General features: G+C 41.0%; 1 protein-coding gene across 1 annotated transcript in view; it reads left to right on the top strand.

Moving 5' to 3' along the window:
* Positions 1-16,854, top strand: part of asap2b (ArfGAP with SH3 domain, ankyrin repeat and PH domain 2b) — a 34,815-nt gene extending 17,961 nt beyond the window's left edge. The window contains exons 12-28 of the mRNA XM_080021332.1: positions 3,562-3,649; positions 3,844-3,892; positions 4,944-5,110; positions 8,602-8,735; positions 9,454-9,548; positions 9,888-10,077; positions 10,331-10,416; positions 10,627-10,742; positions 10,986-11,053; positions 12,083-12,190; positions 12,402-12,645; positions 12,949-13,053; positions 13,244-13,508; positions 14,833-14,879; positions 15,041-15,123; positions 15,885-16,004; positions 16,114-16,854. Coding sequence (XP_079877458.1) covers positions 3,562-3,649; positions 3,844-3,892; positions 4,944-5,110; positions 8,602-8,735; positions 9,454-9,548; positions 9,888-10,077; positions 10,331-10,416; positions 10,627-10,742; positions 10,986-11,053; positions 12,083-12,190; positions 12,402-12,645; positions 12,949-13,053; positions 13,244-13,508; positions 14,833-14,879; positions 15,041-15,123; positions 15,885-16,004; positions 16,114-16,188 — 2,040 coding nt within the window. The 3' untranslated portion in view covers positions 16,189-16,854. The remainder of the gene's footprint in view (positions 1-3,561; positions 3,650-3,843; positions 3,893-4,943; positions 5,111-8,601; positions 8,736-9,453; positions 9,549-9,887; positions 10,078-10,330; positions 10,417-10,626; positions 10,743-10,985; positions 11,054-12,082; positions 12,191-12,401; positions 12,646-12,948; positions 13,054-13,243; positions 13,509-14,832; positions 14,880-15,040; positions 15,124-15,884; positions 16,005-16,113) is intronic.

The raw sequence follows: 16,854 nt of genomic DNA, 5'->3' as shown, positions 1-16,854 counted from the left end.
TCATTTTATTTTATTTTTTTTAGTTTTTTCATGAAGAGCCAAACAGCCAATCAGGACAGAGCAAGCAACAGAGGAAGAAAAACAGGCGGAGAAACAGCAAGAGAAGGATGAGCATGAGGAAAAGGATGGCAGAGAGAAGGGTGGGAAGAGGAGATATCCAAATTCAAATCCATTCATGTTTTGCTCTGACAATAGTCTCGAATAGCCAGACCCATCTCCACACTTAATTTTAGAGCCGTGTCAGCGCTGGAGAAAGGTCAGGCTCAACCCAACTGTCATTCTGGTACAGGGGGAAAAAACGCTCTGTCTTGTTTGTATTTTTTAAACCAAATACAATTGTCTTGGGCGGCGCTGAGCCCAGGATGCAGCGACGGCGCCCTTGCAAAATAGTGTAGAGTGGGGACCTGTTTTGGTGGAACCTTCGCACGTGGGGAGGCGAGCCCTGGCATTAAAAAGGCTAAATGCCCGCAAAAGACAAAAAGCCACATAAAACAGTAAAAGACATATGTCGACTATGTCATACCACTTTTGCTAGTAAATAAGACAAACATAACTTGCTCATCAGTGACCTAGTCTCGCAAAGCTAAGACCTATCTCCACGTTCGTTTTAGCGCCCGTGCCACCGCTGGAGTTGTTTCATGTAGCGACGGGGACTTTGGAAACCCTAATACACGGAAGCGGGGGAAAGGGGAGGAATGCCGAAGAAGAAGCTCTTTCCTTTTATGTCCATAAGATCCATAGCAGTGACCCGGGTCATGCTCTGAGATGATCATTACTGAATCGCTTAAGTACTTTTACTTAAGTACTGCACTTAAAGGTACAGTGAGCCATGTTATTTGCTTGCAAATCTTGTTGTTCACTGCCAGTCAGTCCACTGTTATCTCCATGGCTGCTAAGTTTTCAAGGTCTGTTTGGGTGGAAATGCCCCTCACCCCCCAGACCTGTCAATCTCCGCCCGATCCCCTCGAATTGCGAATATACTCCCTCGAATATATCCCAGAAATAGTTTCATATTAGCTTCTTTCATCCCTCTGCCGTGGCTCCCTGTGGCTTTGAGAAAATAGTGTGAATCAATAATGGCTATTTAATTTAAATACATTTTATTCTATTTTGTTAATTTTTTCAATGTAAATAGTTATGATTCTGGAGATTTAGGTGATCTTGTAACATTGAAATAACACGTGTTTTAATATTTTGTCGATCAAAATATGCGTCGCACCTTTTTTGCGTGACCTTTTGCCGACAGGCTGGTGACTTATTTTGAGCTCTCGAACCCCGGTAAGCTAACCATGGATACATCAAAAAAAAGAAAAGTTTCTGAGGAAAATAGAACGTTAGAGTTCGTTTCATGGAATGCGGAGTGGAATCGAGACATGGAATGCCATTCCCCACACCTATTTGAACATGAATGAGTACGCATTTGGGGTCCTGTCCATCTTTGGATCAACATACTTGTGCGAGCAAGTGTTTTCCACCATGAACTTCATAAAAAGCAAAAATCGGTCGTGACTCACTGATGACAGCTAACAGTCATGTGTGAAGCTCAAAGTTACATCATACAGCCCAGATATGAAGAAGCTCTGCAGTGAAGTTCAGGGACAGAGATCGCATAAAGCAGGTGAGAGAAACGAGCTATTAATTTTGCAAATATAGATATTTATATCGGACCCTGAACTGTTGTAGTTGTGTTTCATATTCAGGTCGACGTTTGACTGTGGCCAGCGACTGAAGAAATAGTCGCGGATAACGGCACACTGAAATAGACTTAAGTCGTGATAAAACATAAACTAACGTCTTTGCCCCTTATAATTAAAGTGAATATTATTATTTTTTTTAAATCCACAAATAAGTGAAGGACCTGCATTTTGTATTTTATTTAAAAAAAAAATGATACGTGCCAGTATTTTTATTTTATTTATTTATTTATTTATTTATTTTGAGTTCAAAAGAATTGAGTGTTTTGCTGTGTCAAGCACAGAAAAAAAATGACAGTCTTTATCATTTTGTAGTTCTTTTATTTCATAAATGCAACAAACTACAGTTCTTATATACAGTACATAGCATAAGTGTAATAAAACTATACTGTATATCCGATGTTATCTTCATTATAGCGGTCAATTAGGTTTTGCGGCTCCAGGTGGGTTTTATTTGGTGGGAATCACGCCCAAATGGCTCTTTTAATGCTGAAGGTTGCCAACCCCTGGTTTAGACGAACATGCAACGACCAAATGAGCGGCGAGACCTCCTCCGCTACTGACACTGAAACTTGGTTTATACTTCTGCGTGGGGACACGTAAACATCTCCCCGGGGCTACGCAGCGAAGGGTGTTATGGGTAACCGCAGCGCGGAGAGGCTCTTCTATGCCTCCAAAATCTCAAACTCACCAACATTGAGCTGATTGGTCAAATTTGTCCAACTTCCCCTCGGGACGTGGGTTTCTTAACGGAAGAAGCGCGATTTGCAGATGAGGTTGAATGCGGATTTTAGTTTGCATATCCACATTTTTGGGTTCTAAAGTTTTCAAGTAAAGGTGAAAAGAAAACAACCCTGATTTCTCCTGTTTGCTGTAGTTCACTAAATGCACAGCTGTCCCCCCGGTGGACACATAACGTTATACACAACGTCGTACAGGTGTAAAAGCAAACAGGTGAAAGTCTCCGAACGGCACCCGTGCACGTTGGCTGAGGTGCAGATGGAGAAGCAGAGTCCAGGCTGAAGAAGCTTTGTAGGCGTGGAGTTGTCGAGGCGACGTTGGTGTAGTTTCTGTGGCTTCCTTTAGGGGTCGCTATTAGTCGCTAATTATCCAAAGCCGCTTGATTGCACCTGAACCAAATAAGAGATTGATTTTCATTATGTATTCATCCAGATTTTTCTGTCTTTCAAATTTCACAAACATGTCTTGAAGACTTTTGACCCGCATTCAGGGTTTGATTTGTTCCGTCTGAGTTGTCCTGCTGGGTTTTTACAGAAATCAACTTACCGTAATTACCGGGTGTCATGACATTTCACTGCATATATGTATGACCGTGTGTATATGTATGCGACAAATAATCTCTTGAACTTGAACTTCTCGATTGGATCCCGGGATCCAGCTTTTGCGCTGCCTTTTAAGCGGCCCACACAAGCAGTGACTCTCTCCGTGCTTACTGCGCTGTTGTTTTCCAAGAAGGACGCGTGAACTCAGCAACGTGAAATAGTCAAACCAGGCGTTGCTTCGCTCAAGGTTCAACCGAATTGATCTTTCACCCCTTCTGTTGCCAACACTTCAACACACAGGGTCTCAGTAGGGCCCTAAAATGTCTTCAGTTAGTTATTTCAGAGTTCAGTTTCACAAACATTAGTTCTTAAAAGTCATTAAATAATCTTGAATTTCAATGTATGAGGTGTTAATGTCGACATAAACATTTTGTCTGGTTGTATTTACATTATACATAAATAAATACAATACATACATATATTTATTTTTGTTAAGGAGACCTTTTGCATGTAACACAGGTTTACCATTGATAATGATTTGACTTAAATCGATTTAAAACGTGACTTCCACCCTTTTCTCGCAGGCCAACAGACCTCCAGCCAAACTCAACCTCCTGACGTGCCAAGTGAAGAGGAATCCAGACGAGAAGAAGAGCTTCGATCTGTTCTCACGTGAGCTTGGCGACATGGAATACTAGTTTAGTTAGCGTGCCATTCTGTAAATACACATTTTTTGATTTGTGGACTGCTTCGGGATTTTGAACCTTTCCCCTGAAAGGGTTATGGGTAATATAATGATGTCTAGGACTGCAATATTATCTTTATATCTTTAAATTTGTCTGATTTGCTTCTTTCCCCCTGGGCAGATGACAGGACGTACCACTTCCAGACTGAGGATGAAGCTGAGTGCCAAGTGTAAGTGTAATATAATTTAATATAATTTAATTTAATTTAATTAAACTTGTTTTCTGTAATCTAGTCAAATTCACCCTAATCAAATCTAATTTAATTTACCTTCAACAAATATATATCTAATCTATATAATCCATCTAATATCATCCATGCCATCTAATCCAATATACCATTACTATTCTGTGGATCCTACAATAATTAACTATTTTAATCAATTTAATCTCTTAAATTTATCCTATTATGGCGTAAACTAATTTAATCAACTTTAATCTAACATCATTTGATTCAACCTACTTTAATGTAACCTAATCGAATCAAATCCACCCTAATCTGATCCAACCTAATTAACCTACGTTAACCTGTAGGGCTGCACGATTAGGGCTAAAATGATAATGATAATTATTTTGCTCAATATTATGATTGCGATTATTTGTCACGATTATTCATCCATTTTGTGAACAGAATTTAAGCTCAAATTTACAAATCTTTAAATCAAAATAGGACTTACTTCACATGAATTCAGTCTTCTTAAGGCTATAAATAAATTACATTTTACAAAAAAAAAAGAATGGAACCAAATAAAAATTCCCACGCAAGAAGGTCAGTTACATCACATTTACAGTTTTTTTGCAAAAAAAAAACAGCCTACTCTGAAAAACTTTGCGCTGTGATATCATTAGTCCAATATCTTTTTTGAAACGGGCACTGAAATGGCGCAGATAGCGGAAAACATTCGTCCAAAATCATCCCTGGCCATGATTATTTATTTGTGAAGGCCAGTATCAATATCGTGATTAAAATACGATTAATTGTGCAGCTCTACAGTCCAGCCTAATCTAATATAATCTAATCCAGTCTAATCTAATCTATTCAAATCTGATAGTCTAATCTCATCTAATGCGTCTAATAAAATCAATCTAATCTAGTGTAATCATACCGGATCTAATATAATCCAGTGTCATGTAATCTAAATGGTTTCCAGTGTATTGTAATCTAAATGTAATCTAGTGTAATCTCATCCAATCCAGTGTAATCCAGCGCATGTGTGTTCCAGGTGGATCTCGGTGCTGCAGAACAGTAAGGAAGAGGCTCTGAACAAGGCATTTAAGGGTGATCAGGATGAAGGGGAGAACAACATTGTGCAGGAGCTGACCAAGGCCATTGTGGGCGAAGTGAAGAGGATGAGTGGAAACGACGCCTGCTGCGACTGTGGAGCGCCCAGTGAGTAGCAACACCAAACAACCGTCACAGATGCATTGTGGGAGTTTTCAGGGCACGTACCGCATATACCAGAGTGACATACTGTACATACCTACATACTAAAATCTCGAGCTATCACAATTGTTATGGTATATCATGGCCTTATCACAGTTATATGAGGATATTGTGATCTTTGTGTTAAATTGTTAGATTCCACATTCTCATGTTTCCATCCAAATTTAACGTAAATTTTAAACCAATGTAAGAAATGTTGCAAAAGATGGAAACTCACATAATTGATATTCTACCGGTTGAGTTGTCACCCCAAATGTTTATGTCCTAATCTTTAATGCCAGGCTCTCCGACTCTGAATAGGTAGTTATGTGTTATTTCAAGTTTTATTTGCAATACTTGATTCGTAAATTGGAATTGGCAGAGGAGGCTGAGAAAGGGAGCTTTTGGCTCTGGCTGAGGAGGAAGGATAGGTGTTGGGGAAAGAACACCTAACCCCCGACAACAGCCGCAGGGGAGAACAACTATCAGCTGCAGGGGGTGACAGGGAGACGTCCCTGTCACTGCTCCGCCACCAGGAGATGTTCCAGAATTAATGGAGCGAAACGTTGGTGAATGGTGGTTTCTGGCTGATGACCCTGCAGCTGACCCATGGGCACCGGAGGAGGTGTGACAGGCAGCAATGCGCAGCAGGCAATAACATCTTCCTGTACACTTACTGAATTGTCATAAAATCTCATGATTTTACCACCCATTCAGCATAACAAACAAATCAGAATACAATTAATTACAAACAAGTAAAAAAAACAAAACAATAAACGTTCTCATAATAAATAAGTTATGATAAAAGAATATTACTGTTCCAGTAGTGTAGTTTGAAGCTTGCTTAAACTGTGGGCTTTACTGAAATCTTGTTATTTTATATGAGCTCCAATGAAAATAAATGCAATGTGAGTTTGTCTTGTAGGGCTGCTCCCTGAAAGTCCAGGAGTTGAATACATTTTTTTAAATTGTATTTTATTTTTTGTCAGTTAGTGTAAATTACAATAACAGGATAAAACACATCTTACAAAATGCACAGGACTAACATTTCCATGTGGAATTATAAATAAGGAGAATCTTTAATATATGTGACCCACCGCAGCAAAACCCGCTATCTCGCACATTTCTAAAATCGCCAGGAGCAGCCAAATAAGTTGAAAAAACAGTTCATGAAGGAAAATTAGATCTGTCCAGATTCGTGTTCCTTTGTGTTTTGTTTTTTTATCTCTCAACGTATTTTCAAAAACCGACTTTGATCTATAAATAGTAGAAAAATGTTGAACCGTGGAGTTAAATATTCCCGTTAGATTTCATTGGGAAACACAGTTCACTTACTGAGACGCTGAACAACGCCGATCGATCATCTCCTTTATAGTGCCCGTCCAGGAGAAGATCATTCCTCCATATTCCATGTGATTTGAAGTCACAATGTAAAACCGTTTTGATAAAGTTCAACCTTTAAATCGTACTACTTTTACACACACAGAGACATCATTGTGGAGGGGGCGTGTACCAACGTGTACCATCGAAAAAGCAATGCTGACATCACTTCCATAAACAAGACAAGGCTCCTTCGGTTTCACTTGTCTGTGAAAACTTTCATCTCCGTGTTGTTATAGATTAGGAGAATCGGGTGGAGGAAGGTCTAAATCGCGGACATCAATCTGACCAGTACGATAGATCCAAGTCAGTGTAAGCAGCGCATACTGGACTTAATTTTCTGCGATGATAGTCTGTTCTCTGACAGCGACGCAGAGAACAACAGTTAAGGTGAATCTGATATTATCCCGGACTTGGAGAACATTTCAAACAGTGGATTTCAACCTGAATGTGACGATGAAACGGAATAATTTCAAGAACCACCAGAGGAGACCCCAAACAGGCTCTTAAAGTGTAGCTGGGGTAGGGTTGAGGTTAGCCAACATAATAACTCCAAGAACTTAGAAGATATTTGGCATACGCACATTTATATATAAAATGACACACCGAGGATGATTTTCAGAGACTCGTATTATTGATAGACTCTACATTTTGTTGTGTTGTCCACACTTTTAAACTCCTAAATAATTCCACTTTTATAAAACATGTTTATTCTTACTGTTAAATAAAAGCTTTTTTAAAAACAAAATATGTTATGTGTCGATAACGCTGTTCAACATTCTCTCAAAACACAAGAACAATGCAGAGATTGCCCCATTCAGCAGGGTGTCAAGTCCCCATTCAGCAGGGTGTTAAGTAGCCATGTGACAACTAGCTATGCTCTGTTGGTCCTCCAACCATTTGCATTCTAGGAGCTGGCTGAATGAAGCCAAGTGTGTGGGGAAAACTTTGAAGGTGATTATCTCAGAATCAGAGTTTGCCACCCCCTTGCCATTAACAAGCCATAGCCGTAAAAATATTTGCTTGATTTGCACAAGTGACACATTGTTTTGAAGCTCTGATTCTTCACTTTCAAATGATGCGGGGAAAAAAGTCAAATGCCACCAAATTACCCTAAAGTACACAGTGGGTCACATATTATGTGTGAATGGTCAGGAAACGGACTTGAACGTGGCTCTCTGTGTGCCCCGATCGCCGCGCCCCATTCCTCCAAATAAAACAACTAAAAACAGTGTGGGGACAGTGGAATGGGGCACGACTCGTAGTCTTTATTTAGAGATTATTTTCTGCGCATAACTCATGGAGAGGAGGTGATCGGGGAAAGAGTCACAGACACAAAGTGTCCCTGTTATACACGGTTTGGTTCCATACTGCTCCATACGCAGGTGTTTTGTTCCATAAGGCGACGTAAAAGACCTACATAATAACCTATAACCTACACCTAAAATAAAAACACTGTTTGGGCGTGCTGATCGCGGGGAACCCCTTGCTGGCACGCACATCACTAGCGTTTGTATTGTCAGTTACCGTCAGAGAGGGAGACGGGTACTCAAAATGTGCCAAGATCACTCCCTCTCTGTGCCCCTCTCGGGATGGCGCCTGAGGCAGCCGCTGGTCTCGCCTACAAGAAGAACCGAGCCGTTTTGCCAGTCAGACAAGTTCCTGGAAGGAAATGTCAAAAAGTTAGCACACCAAAATACATTTCAATATTAAAGGGAAATCTGCATGTTAATCATGTAATAGCATGACAATCAATTTTGTTAGAATATACAGTAGCTCTCTTTTTTGTAAGCATTAATAAACAAAAAAAAAACCTACCATTGTTACATATATTTGCTTTTCTTTCAACAAAAAAATAATAAATTATTTATTATTATTATTATTATTATTATTATTAATAATAATAATAATAATAATAATAATAATAATAACAAATATATAATAATAATAATAATAATAATAATAATAATAATAATAATAATAATAATGATAAAAATATTATTATCATTGAAATACATTTAAAAAATAAAACATGGTGGCTGCCAGGCTGAAGTGTCTCTATTTGCGGGTCCTCTCAGGTCCAACCTGGCTGTCCACCAACCTGGGGGTTCTGATCTGCATCGAGTGCTCGGGGATCCACAGGGAGATGGGAGTCCACTACTCCAGGATCCAGTCCCTTGACCTGGATGTCCTGGGAACCTCAGAGCTCCTGGTACGTTGGAATATTGCTGGACAGCAGAACTAGCTTGTCTACTATTGTCCAGATCCACAGCTCTACACTGCACTGTAGTTGTACACAGCAGGGTTGCAGTTCTAGAGAATGGACTCTGGAGTCCAGCGGATTTTCTGGATTTCGAAGGCATTGACAGTCTATTGATTCAAACTTGATTCAATAGTTGACAGTTTGGGCTGTTCATATTCTTCCAAGGCTGGTCAAATCAAAAGATTTCATTTATTTTTTATATTTTGAAATTGTTATTGAACATAAAATGAGATCAATGAAGGGCATTCTAATCTAATTATGCTACTAGTTAGCCTTCATACCAGTTTATTTTGTATAAATTACAATTTATTTGTTTAAACAGATGCAGAGAGTGTAGATGGACTGTTATTTTGGAGTCACCGTTTGTATCACTCTAGACAAGAAGTGTGGCCATGAATCGTTGGATGACATTCGCGTGGTGATATTCATAAACATTTGTATCCATTTAGTGAAATTGCAATATCCTTGTAATACAAATTCTAAAATTCTAAATGTGATGGTTTAAATCGTGTTCTATCTCAAATAGAAATACTGATACAGAAATTAGAACGCTTACAACACATTAAGTTGTCATTAGAGTTCTTCTAGCAGATTGTACCCTACCCTGTCATAAAGCACAACATGAGCGGTTCACACGACTTATTAAACAGTTTCTGGAATCCTGCAGCTGGCCAAGAATGTGGGCAACGCAAACTTCAATGACATCATGGAAGCAGAGCTGTCAGTGCAGGGTGTGACCAAACCAATCCCCTCCAGTGACATGTGAGCCACACACACACACACACACACACACACACATCAACATTTTCAATTTTGATAATAGTTACACAGTCTAAGTATTTTAACAATATTCCATACAATCTTGAAGAAATCACAGGAATGTTATAAAAGATTTGATTTCCAGAGCCAATCAAATCAAAGTATTTATATGTCTCCGATTATATGCAAAATACAAATGTCTGATTAATACATTATGTTTGTCTGTGCTATTTACCGCAAAGAGATTGTGTTCCACCCAACTCCTTGGCCAGGAGTCTTGCCTTGTAAACCATGTGGGTCCCACCTCATCATGCTCCGCCTCTCCATGTCTCTACCCCTCAGGCAGACCAGGAAGGACTACATCACGGCCAAGTACACAGAGCGGCGCTTCGTCCAGAGGAGGTGCCCGGATGCTGCGTCCAGGCTGCAGGTCCTGTCCGAGTCAGTCAGAACCAGAGACATCCTGTCCCTCATCCAGATCTACGCCGAGGGCGTCGACCTCATGGAGACCATCCCCCAGCCCAGCGAACATGTATGACAACATTTGGGGGTTTCCTTCTCCATCAGTCAACCGCATTCTTACCTGCACAGTATAGTTTAGCACTGGGGGTATGCAGTGCAGTTATGGCAGGTGGTTTGCAGCAAATTTTATATATCATTTGTGTGTGTGTGTGTGTGTGTGTGTGTGTGTGTGTGTGTGTGTGTGTGTGTGTGTGTGTGTGTGTGTGTGTGTGTGTGTGTGTGTGTGTGTGTATTTTTTACATTGTGTGTGTGTGCTCTGTTAGGAGCCAGGAGAGGCAGCGCTCCACCTGGCTGTCAGGATGGTGGACAGAAACTCTCTCCACATTGTTGACTTTCTGGCCCAAAACGGGTGAGTACAAAACAGTGGTTTACTGGTAACCACCTGGTTGCTGGTTTCATTGGGAAGCTATGTAGACGGTCAGTATAGCTTTTAACAGTGGCACTTCAATTCATCTGTTCAATGGCTACTCTGTTCCAGATGAAGGTCAACTGTAATACGAAAAAGGAAATTACTTGAACTTGAGTATGAAGAAGAAGATCTTATGTTTGTGTGTTGCAGTGGGAACCTGGATAAGCAGACGTCCAAGGGGAGCACGGCGCTTCACTACTGCTGCCTTACGAACAACAGTGAATGTCTGAAGCTGCTGCTACGAGGGAAGGCCTCCGCTTCCATCGGTATGTCCACTTTACACACTTTACTGGACGTGACGACGCCCATCCTACATGGTTTCATAGTGTCATGAAAAGAAAATATGCGTTTATTCCCCGGCACTTAACTAACAAGCATACGTAGCAATGGTTTTATAAAATTGTGTCATAACAATGCTAACTATCCCACTTCATGAAAGCCTCTCACCATTGTGTGAAGTTATATAAATCTGCAGTCACTCCAGGATTATATAATGTCTGTCTGTGCAGCCAATGAAGCGGGAGAGACAGCACTGGACATCGCCAAACGTCTTCGCCACCGAGAGTGTGAGGACCTGGTAAGACATGTTGGGCTTCCAGTGGTTTCAAGGCAGCGCACAGTAGGCTTCAGCAATATCCCAAATTTTATATTGCGATGCAGTCCCACCTAAATATTGCGATACATGATATTATCGTCGTTGTTGCCTGGGGGGGCAGTGTCCGAGAGTGACAGTCGCTATTTGGGTTTCATTCAATTACAATTAATACATCTACAATAAAAAACACTGAGAAGAAGAATTGAAACCGTCAAATCGTCACGCCGGATCGCGGTAAACAAATCACTTTATGTCATTCCAACTAGGAAGTTGCAGGTGGGCGTTCACATAACATGCGTGCGGAAAGGATCTCCCGTTCACCACACTAATACTGACAGGCACCAAGTGAGCACGAGTGAGGAAATATATACGTAGAATAAAAAAAATTTATAATTTGACTTAATTTGGTATTCTTCAGCGTGAGAAATGTGGCGTGTGAGCGTATGAAGTTATTGATGATGCGTGAGTCTCACTCGCAATGCTGGCAGCTCTATATAGCAATTATTAAAAAACACTTTTTATAATATCATTTTAGCAATGCACCTGGAGCCTCAACCACAACATCCACACCACGTGCGGCACCACATCCAAAGCCTCCATCTGCTTCCTCGCTGTTGCACGCATACATCCACATTATCCTCTCTGTATGCGCAAGAGAATGAGCTTTGTCCGTGTGCTCTGTCCGTGTGCTGCTCTACCCCCCCATCCACCCGTCGTGGATGGGGGGGTATTCTTTCATTTATAGTTTATTCCATTCTAAATTAAATGAATGTTAATTTTAACTGAACTAGACCCGATGATACTGGACAAACCTGGTCAGTAAAAAGTGTGTGTGTGTGTGTGTGTGTGTGTGTGTGTGTGTGTGTGTGTGTGTGTGTGTGTGTGTGTGTGTGTGTGTGTGTGTGTGTGTGTGTGTGTGTGTGTGTGTGTGTGTGTGTGTGTGTGTGTGTGTGTGTGTGTGCGCGCGCGTGTGCGTGTGTGAATGTGTGTGCATGCGTGCGCGCGCGCCAGCTGACTCAGGCCCAGACAGGAAAGTTTAACGTCCACGTGCATGTTGAGTATGAATGGAGACTCCAGAACGACGACATAGACGAGAGCGATGACGAGATGGAAGACAAGGTGAGCAATATTGTATTTGACAGTAGCTGTTGATTAATTTATTAGCTGTTAATCGGTTAATTCATAAAATGTTCATTAATGTTACTGTATGAGAGATTTGACCTTTGAGCAGGAAGTATTTTAGGGCAAATTAAAGCTGCAGTGCATGCAGAATCATAAATCTCACAAATTATTTTATAAAAAAAAAAAAATGTTATTAAAAAATTTGCAGCCCATCCCTCAAAAGAGGGAGGAGCGCCCCGTGAGTTGCTTTGTGCCAGGCAGCGCACCGGGCCAACCCAACCCGGCCTCGCTGGCCCGGGACGCCGCCTCGCGTGTTCGGGACAAGCAGAGGTCTCATGTCCCCAGCATGATCTGCAACGAAACCTACGGGACCATGCTGGACCTCAGTCCTTCCCCGCACGGACCTCCAACGATACCCAACCCCTCCCTGCCTCCTAGAAATCCCACTAAAGGTCAGTCATTTTTTCTCGTTTGCATAAAACAAACAAAAAAGTATAAATATTTTCTTCTTCTTCTTCTTCTCTCGGCTGCTCCCGTGAGGGGTCGATACTTTAAATATTTAAAAAATGATTTCATTTTACATTTCTTTCTCCTTTAAATCATTCGAAGGCCTTATATTCTGGTTATATAGTCGTTTTGAGGAACAATACTCCTATTATGTTCTGTCCTCTGGCTGTTGCAGCGCTAGAGGATGGTGGAGTCGAAGATGCTGTTTTTAAATGGAAATATAAAACTTTGACTCGCTCCTCATGCAGGTCCGGGACACAGCAAGCCTGTTGCCATGGAAACAGTGGGGAGGCAGCGGTCCTCCTCCGACCCCCACAATGCTCACATCCCCGAGAGGAACAGCTCTATGTATGGTGAGTGTTAGGCATGTATTATGGTTTTCTGAATATATAACAATTTGGCCGTAGGTCCCCAGTTTGGAAACCCTTTCTATAAACTGTCTTTTCTGTTGAATGCTGCCATTACCAGAGAAAAGTAATATATGAGAGATGTTTTAAAAGTAAATATTCCTTTTGAGTAAAGTACTTCTGCCCTCTCCCACAGTGCTCCCCCCAACTGTCCCCCCTCCTCCCCCTCTTCCTCCCAACAGCAAGCGGACCAGCATGCTGGAGTCTAAGACGCTTTCTGCCAGAAACACCCCCCTGCCTCCGCTCCCCCCTCCTCACGGAGCGCTACCCATGGCACCCCCCATCCCCCCTCTACCACCTGCCATACCGGTACACAGGCCCTCCCCACTTCCCCCCGCGGTGCCTAGCCACCAGCCCACCGCTCGGCCCCCAGGACCCATTTGCCCCAAATCGGCCACCAGGTACATACCGATGCTGCATCCCAAACCGTGTACTGCGTATGGCTTTTTGGATTTACTACGTCCGCATCATCATAGAACTGCACCACATCCTTTCAGCACTTTTTGGGTTGATGACGACAATGCATATAAACTTGTATCTCGCAATGCATTGTGGTATAGGCTTGCAAACTTAACATTCCACTTGCACTGAAAGCCCTAAATCTACTGGCAATGTTCCGTATTGGCATTATGTGGAAAAGGGAGCCGGTCCTGATGTTCCGTAAAAGTCATTCCATAAAATGTCCTCACTCTCGACCTAGTATAATTTCTGGCAAAATGCTGGTACGGCTGTGAATGGAGGTGTGTGGAAATTAAAGCAGTAACATTTCTGTAGAGTAGAGGTGGAGCCAAATCCAAATAAAGCACAAATAGTGGGTTTTTACGAATATTAATTTCGTACAAATATAAAAAAAAAAAAAGATTTGTTTTCGGGAAGGAAAAAAACATTCTGAAAAATGGTGAGTCTGATCTGAACTGTGGCGCTCCTCTTCAAAGATGAGAAACTGAAACACGTTAAACACTCTATGGAGACGGGTCTTTATATTCTTAAACTCTATTCCTCTTCTTCTTAAAATGCCACTCAGACCCAAGAGATGTCTTTTACAGTTAGGGGTGCGAAGCAACTGTGTAGTCAGGCCCAAGCTCTTTGCATCAGGCCCAAGCTCTTTGCTTGCCTGCACTGGCTGCACCACTGCGTGGAGCGCAGCTGGAGGGAGAGAGCGGACAGGGAGAGGGAGAACCGGTGGAAAAGTTCATTCTCCGGGGGCAGAGAGTGTAGGACGGGTTGAAAACGATCACACTGATTCAACATTGGGTTTTGGGTTATTACGTCTGCGGACAGGGGCTCTGTCCCCACTCAGTCAGCGGAGAGAGGTCCGCGGGGCGGGGAGACTGGGAGCGAAGCGCTGGTCTAAAAAACGATTCTGTTTCCTGTTTCCCGTGTGATATTAGACACCTCTCACACGGGCATTATGTAATGTATCCGCGTACCAGTCATCTATGTGGGAACGGACTCCATATGGAACTTTTCCGTACCGGATGATTGTTCACTGAAAAACAGTGGAAAATATAAACCTTTTGAGTCTGGATTTAGAAGTAGTAGTATATATTAAAAATACAATATTATGTTCAAAGTTGGTATTTTTTTGCTTTATGGTTTTTAAAATGTGTTGCATTGATTACTAATAGATACTGTACAATAGATAGATACAATGTTGTAGACAACAAAAAGTTTTTTTTCTGTCAATCTAAACTTGTCTAAATATTTGTTGTTCTGTCATTTCAGGCCAAATAAAACCACCCCTCAAAGACCACCTATGAGAACGGGCTCAGGTCAACACACACACACACAAAAACACACACACACACACGCAGGCGGGCACACAGATTTACAAGTTGGCACACATACACTCACGTCAAATAATCACTGTCCTATTATTTCTTATTATTAAGACACAGTTGACTGATGTTAGTTGTCTTTTTAATGTGTGCAGCCAAGGCACTGGTTCAGCCCAAATCTCCGCAGAACTCGGACCGTACTCCGCCACCAACACCCAAACCCAGAACCAATTGCCCAGTAAGTCCACAGTAAACCCCCCCCCCCCCCCCCCGAACCACCAGAGGTAAAGTCTCTCTTTCAGTTAGTGATCAGCATCAGGCCAACAGCTTCTACCACAATCATTATGAATGTTATGTTTTATTTTTCAATAAAGAAATATTTGTGTATAATTCATAGAATAAATGTAATTTTGATGACATTTGTGTTCATACGGATTATTACAAATCTACATAAAGATCAGCTAAACTTTATCCCACGTTGTTCTCTTTGACCACGGCATTAATAAAAATGTATCTTAAGCCTTTTTTTTAAGATAATTTAAACAACCTAAAATTGTGTTGATATGTTATTCAGCTAGATTGGTGAAATATTCCTCAAATTATGTAGAAATTATTTCCAGTGAATTCTTTACAAAGAAAGATTTTTTTTTATGTTGTAGTGAACAGTGGACTGTTTTTTTGTTTTATACGATTTTTTGTATCACAATTTTTTTCTTGTTTTAACAAAGTTTGTCAAATACATTTTCGTCCACCATTGTCGTATAATTTATAATTCTAAATGTTGTTTTTATTTTTTTCCCTAGTGTTTTTGTAGTGTGTATTAATACACAAAATGACATACTGTATAACTGTGTTTATGGGTATGGTTAGGTTAATAGAACTGTGACATGTTCATATTTACATTTACAGTATGTAGTTGTTAAGCAGACACTTCCACCCAAATCAACTTTCATATAGTTATCGTCTTTATCTGTCACTTTTTTCCTTTTGATACCTCAGAAGCAACGCCCCCAGAGGGTCAAAGCCATTTACAAGTGCTCAGCAGACAACCCAGACGAGCTGACCTTTTCAGAGGGAGAGGTGATCGTGGTGGATGGAGAGGAGGACCATGAGTGGTGGGTAGGTATCACGCCTTTAAAAAAATATATAATAAATACCCAGAGGGGGGTGACTTTATGCACAGTATGTACTGTATCTGTCACATCATGTGTTATCGTTGTTTCCTCAGGTCGGCCATATTGAAGGAGACCCGACTCGGAGAGGAGTGTTTCCGCTCACGTTTGTTCACTTCATCACAGACTGATGTCATCACATGGAGATGGACTGTTTGCTATTGTTGCAGCTAAAGCTATCTCAAAGACTCCTGTTATACATCCTTCTCTGAAATGAAAGCCACATGGGAGTATAGGTCAGGTTTCTGATTTATTTTATTTGCCAAAGATGTTCACAGAAGTCTATCTGTGCCAATTTGTTTGTGTTTTTTTAAGTATTATTATTTTAACTTTAAAGAGCTTTATTGAAAGCCAGAGGGTATTGCTCTGTATGTGCGTCTACACAGCGGTGAGAGGGCTAAAAGAGACACCACGCCCCTCGCCTAGAACCTGTAGATATTCCATGCCTTTCTTTACAGCATTTGGAACACACACACACACACACACACACACACACACACACACACACACACACACACACGATAAATGACCCATAAATAAGAAAACAAATGCAGCTGTGGACTGGAAAAGCTTCCCTTAATCCTTTGTATGCTGACCATGCTTGACAAGCTGCTGTTAGATATTTAGAAACAGTTAAAAACTAATTTTATTTTAGAATTGTAATATGTTGACAAAAGGGTTGCAGGGTAACTCTGTATAGTATATCAGATCAGGTGAAAAATCTAAATGTGATTTGCCTTTACTCTATATTCATCCTTTGTACAATGTCATTAAAAATAACAGTTTAAATACGTCAA

Source organism: Zeus faber, assembly GCF_960531495.2.
Source record: "Zeus faber genome assembly, chromosome: 2".
Taxonomy (NCBI): Eukaryota; Metazoa; Chordata; class Actinopteri; order Zeiformes; family Zeidae; genus Zeus; species Zeus faber.
The sequence above is the reverse complement of the archived record's forward strand: the minus strand, read 5'-3'. Positions and strand labels throughout refer to the sequence as shown.